This window comes from Limulus polyphemus, unplaced genomic scaffold (genome assembly GCF_000517525.1).
Source record: "Limulus polyphemus unplaced genomic scaffold, Limulus_polyphemus-2.1.2 Scaffold46, whole genome shotgun sequence".
Lineage (NCBI taxonomy): Eukaryota > Metazoa > Arthropoda > Merostomata > Xiphosura > Limulidae > Limulus > Limulus polyphemus.
The window spans coordinates 28332-33128 of NW_013665656.1; the positions used below are offsets into that span (position 1 = coordinate 28332).

The 4797-nt window shown below is 33.2% G+C and overlaps 1 protein-coding gene across 1 annotated transcript in view; it reads left to right on the plus strand.

The window, feature by feature from the left end:
- LOC106462478 overlaps window positions 1–3901 on the plus strand; it is a 23760-nt gene extending 19859 nt beyond the window's left edge. Inside the window, exon 6 of the mRNA XM_013922408.2 lies at window positions 1388–3901. Coding sequence (XP_013777862.1) covers window positions 1388–1652 — 265 coding nt within the window. The 3' untranslated portion in view covers window positions 1653–3901. The remainder of the gene's footprint in view (window positions 1–1387) is intronic.
- The last annotated feature ends 896 nt before the right edge of the window (window positions 3902–4797 follow it).

The window sequence follows — 4797 nt, forward strand, 5'->3', positions numbered from 1 at the left end:
AAGACGGCTTATCGACTTCTTGAGAAGAATTCTAAGAAGAAAGTAAACCTACAGACATCGGTCTTGTTTAACAAAATATGCCTACAATATATATATATATATATATATATATATTTTAAATTTTATTCGGGACAAGTATTTAGTTCGAAAAGGAAAGAAATTTTTATCAACTGGGATGTACGGGGATATCAGTATCCCTCCTTTGCCCAGCTCGTGAACATTTGTTTGCGAAACCAGCGTTAAAATTATGCAAAACACAAATATATGTACCCATATGTATACATACATACACGTATATATTTGTTTTTGGTTTACAGGCCTAACGATTAAAATAAGCATCGGAGGACCATTAGTATAATTGTAAAGGTTATGACGTTGAGGCAAAGAACGCAAAGCAGGCCGCCCATGTTAAGGAGGTCGAAGTAGTAGCTTATAACTAATAGAGAGGGACATTAAATGTCAAAGCTATGTCCCGCATATTTGATCTACTCAGTGCTTTGTGCTCCCCGTACTCCAATATATTTCTTTATTTCGAAATAGTGTTTAAGACTCATCAGTATTTCGCAACTGTTTCCTTAAACTTCTTTTTTTTATTGTTATTTTCTCTATTCCAATATGAAACATATCACGTTAGGTAACTAATCCCCTTCCATAAACAGTTAAGTGCTTATTAGCAAAGATCGGGATTAAGGAAAGCCGCCTTATATGAATAGCAGATTTAGCTAAAAGGTTAGATAATCTCGGACACTTTTTTTTTTCAACGAAGAATATAGAAATGGTTAACCTACATCATACAAAGTTCCTCGTGCTCGAACTATTAACCCTAGGGTCCATGGCCAGTGGTTTAATTGGGATTTTGAAAGAGGTGGAACTCCTTTTTATGACCCGCCTTTTAGTAGCACCGTGGATTACAGCGTGGTCACATCAAAAGACTAGAAATACTGTTCCGAATCGTTCCGCCACAATTTAACTCCTATACATGGCTCGTGTCCCGTTGCTTTGGGGTCATGGGTGTACGCTACAAGATTCAAAGTGAAATCCCACTATTCGTTCAGACAAGAGAGTAGCCCAAAAGTTGGCGTTGGATGTTGTTGTTCTAGTCCATCAATTCAGAATTAAAGACAGTGGATAACCCTTATACACTTTATTATGCAATAAAGGTTTATTTTTATAGTGTGACCGATAAGAATAATATTAGTGTTTCTCCACAATTACAGAATTACATGTAGACTAGAAATAACTATTTAAATAATTTTAATTACTTGTATAAGACGAATATATAATAATCGGCTCATTTACTCATAATGCCTACATTTTGTATGTCTAAATCAAATAACTATGCATTGAACTTGTTTCTGTAGTCTTAATTAGACCATAATTATTTCAGTGCTTACCACGACTTCATCAACTGTGTGGATTCTGCTGCTAAAGTTCAGTGTGACAGAGATGGCCAGAGATTTGTACAACATGTTTTAGATCAGACCAGAATGACATCAGGGGACTATTGTGATACCTACGGAGGTTTGAGTTTGCAGTGTTCCACTGCAGCACAACTTCCTCAGCCAAGTGAACTTTTGTTTTGGGTACTTTTAGTGTTATCTTTGTCTTGGAAACATGGATGCGCAATGTTCATAGGTGAATTAGCTTACTAAAGGTAAAGCGTATTGATTATTTTAAGAATAAACCATGGAATCATTGGTAACTTTGTACTGTTAAAGTTGGTCTGTCAGCAGTGAAAAGCCATTGGAAATTATTGTGAAACGCTATGATGATATCAAAGGAAGTCCCGGCTTATTATGACGTCACATCAAATAAAACTACAATGTTTTATAAAATTGTCAGTTTCACACACACAAAGTAATATATTTTGCATAGATGTCGCGTTTCTTCTGAGTGCTGCCGATTTCTTGGAATCAAGGACTATTCAATAAACCACTTGGATTTTTATTGATGTTTGGCTTAAATAGTGCATTAGAAAGGCTTAGGGTTAAACCAGTAATTTTCTAATATTGTGCTGTTTAAAGTGATCTATAGTAATTAGTGAAAACTTGTGAGTCAAGGGCTGCTTGTGTATTTGAAGTAACTCGTAAACAAAACGTTTTTAAAAAGAAAATAAAACTAATAATTTTGCAAGATCTCTCGGGGTACATCAGCAGGTCGGATTGCATTTTTGTGCATCATGTGACTGTTGAATTGACAGCTAAAATTGAAGTAACCATATGGAAAGGATCAGCATACTGTTAGAATTCAAGCTTCTCCACTAGGGTATCTCGCGTATGTAAAAGATGCTTGATATTACAAGCAATTCGGAAAATAGAGAAAACTCGCACTTACTATGGTATAAAGCAAGGATAATGTCTAATAATAAATAATATTAGCTAGTAAATTATCAAATCACTTGTGTTCTACTCTAAATGATATAAGTTGATCCATATTAAAATGAGGTGGTAGTGTATGGATATTTCGGGAAGATATCAAAACCTTCTTGGAATTAGAATGCATTATCCAGTCAGCGTAATACGGGTCTTTTAAATAATAATTATAATAATAATAATGGAAAATTAAACCATTATATCTTCCCTAGATGAAGCTGACACATTCTATTAAACTGATCGTAAAAATCCTTCTCGTTCGTGTGAGAAATGAATGTTACGTTTATACATGTAACCATTTCTACTGTATTGGCGTTAGTGTATGTTCCAATCTTGTGAACCCTTAAAAAAAGAAGAAGAAAACTGCAAATTTTTAGTGAGTTTTTAACTAGTTACTTTAGTAATTCTCTTGACCAAGAGGTAATCCAGATAGAGAAAAGATAAAGGCAAATATTTTTTGTATAGATGCCTTGTTTCAATTTCCTTTTTATTGACTAATGTTTTAAAAGGCTTAATAAACACGTGCATAGTACGTAGATATTGTCATAGAAGACATTCTCTCACAAAATATATAAAAATTGTTGACATGTACCAAGCTCCAGTACGTACATTTGGTCTAGGTATGTTCGTAGAACCAATGCAAATAGTATTCGTTTTACCTAAGTTATACATGGAGCCACTTGGAGAAACACTGTAAAGCTATTTATTCAATTTTGCGTACATTTTATATTAATCCTTCAGTTACTTGAATCTGCTTCGGTAGGTGGCGTTTTGGTATTCAACACGAAATGTTTTTATTTTGTTCGAGCGAAATTTGACCACAAGAGTTTTGTTGATGTTTTTTCATTCATTTGTTGTTGTTTTTAACTCAACCCTGTTTCGGTTGATATCACCCCTCATTAGTAAAAAAAAAAAAAAAAATTGGAAAAGAAAACAAAATATTCTTGATAGCAATATCATGTTGAGTATGATGCATGTTCTCCGAATTCTTACTGTATAGTAGGACTTCGAATGGCGAGAAAGAAACAACTAACTTGTATATTTGAATCATTCATTGATATGGAAATTAAAATGTATTGTTGTTTGTTTGTATTTTTTTCTAATACGTCTAGAGGTTGGGGACTTGCAACTCTTGTTGATATTATATAAACAAAAGCGTGAATGTACTTTAATAACGTATGCACATATAAGCTATACAGCACTATAATATTTGAAACAATAGATATGTTGTAATCGTGAATTATAATTAAAGTATAGAATCCCATACTGTATTAAGCTTTACAGTTTTAGCCTGGAACATGTATTGTTCTTGGATGTTTGTTTTATTAATTTCTACATAGAACTGGCACGTTTTAAAATCTATTATAAAGATTGTGTATAAAATGAAAACAAAATGTTTTATGATTTTCTGCATATTTTCAAAATATTTTATTGCAACATTCCGTCTCCAATAGTTCTATTTGTTATAGAAAGTTACGTTATAAGGTTGTAAATAGTTGTGCTTCTAATAAACTGTATTACTGCCTTGACATGTTTTTCCAGTTATGCCTTTTATGTTTTATTCCTTCATTTTTCAACGAATTTGGACGTAAATGCTCCGTAAATTCATAATTCGCGCTTCTTTGAGTAAAAAACGCACTCCGCACTTTGGGATCGTGAGAGTGATGGTCAAACTTCACTATTGAATCAAACAAGTGTGCTCTCTGGTAGGCCAGATGGAAAGTTTTGGACTTACAACGCTAAAATTAGGTTAAATTCCCCGTGATGAATAGAGAACACGGATATTCCGTTGTGTAGCTTTGCACTAAGAAAACAATAATATTTAGACAAGCGTAGCCCAAGAACTGCTGTTGGTGCTGTTGAAGAGCTGCCTCTCCTCTAGTATCAATTCAAACTTAAAAATGGCTATAGGCAGATAGTCCTTGGGTAGTTTTGCTCGAAAATTCTAAAAAAGAAACACACATTATAAATTCAAGGTCATGCATTCACAGAAGATAATTTTCTCGATAAATGAATGCACTTTGGAGGGCGATTGGACAGCGCAAAAAGGAAGGGGGTTTTAATATATTTTTTTAAAAAAGATTGTTTACTCATCGAATTGAGTTTTCCACCTAAATATTAAATAGTATACAGCGAAAAGCATGTTTGTCTCTTATTTAGAACTATCATCGAGAATTTTCTCCGTTAGTGTTTTAGGAAAATCGAAACCTAAAAACTCCAGTATATCCAGTATAACATTTCAGAAACTTCGGAAACTTTCTAAAACATGTCATTATTCTTAATTATTCTAACTACAGGGAACCGATAAAACTAACTCATATTCCTTTAACAATTAGGGTTTTCTGGTCTCACTATGAAGTTATTTTAAGCTTAAATATTGTAATATAAACATTTAGGATGATTAAGTCAAATGATTAAACACTAT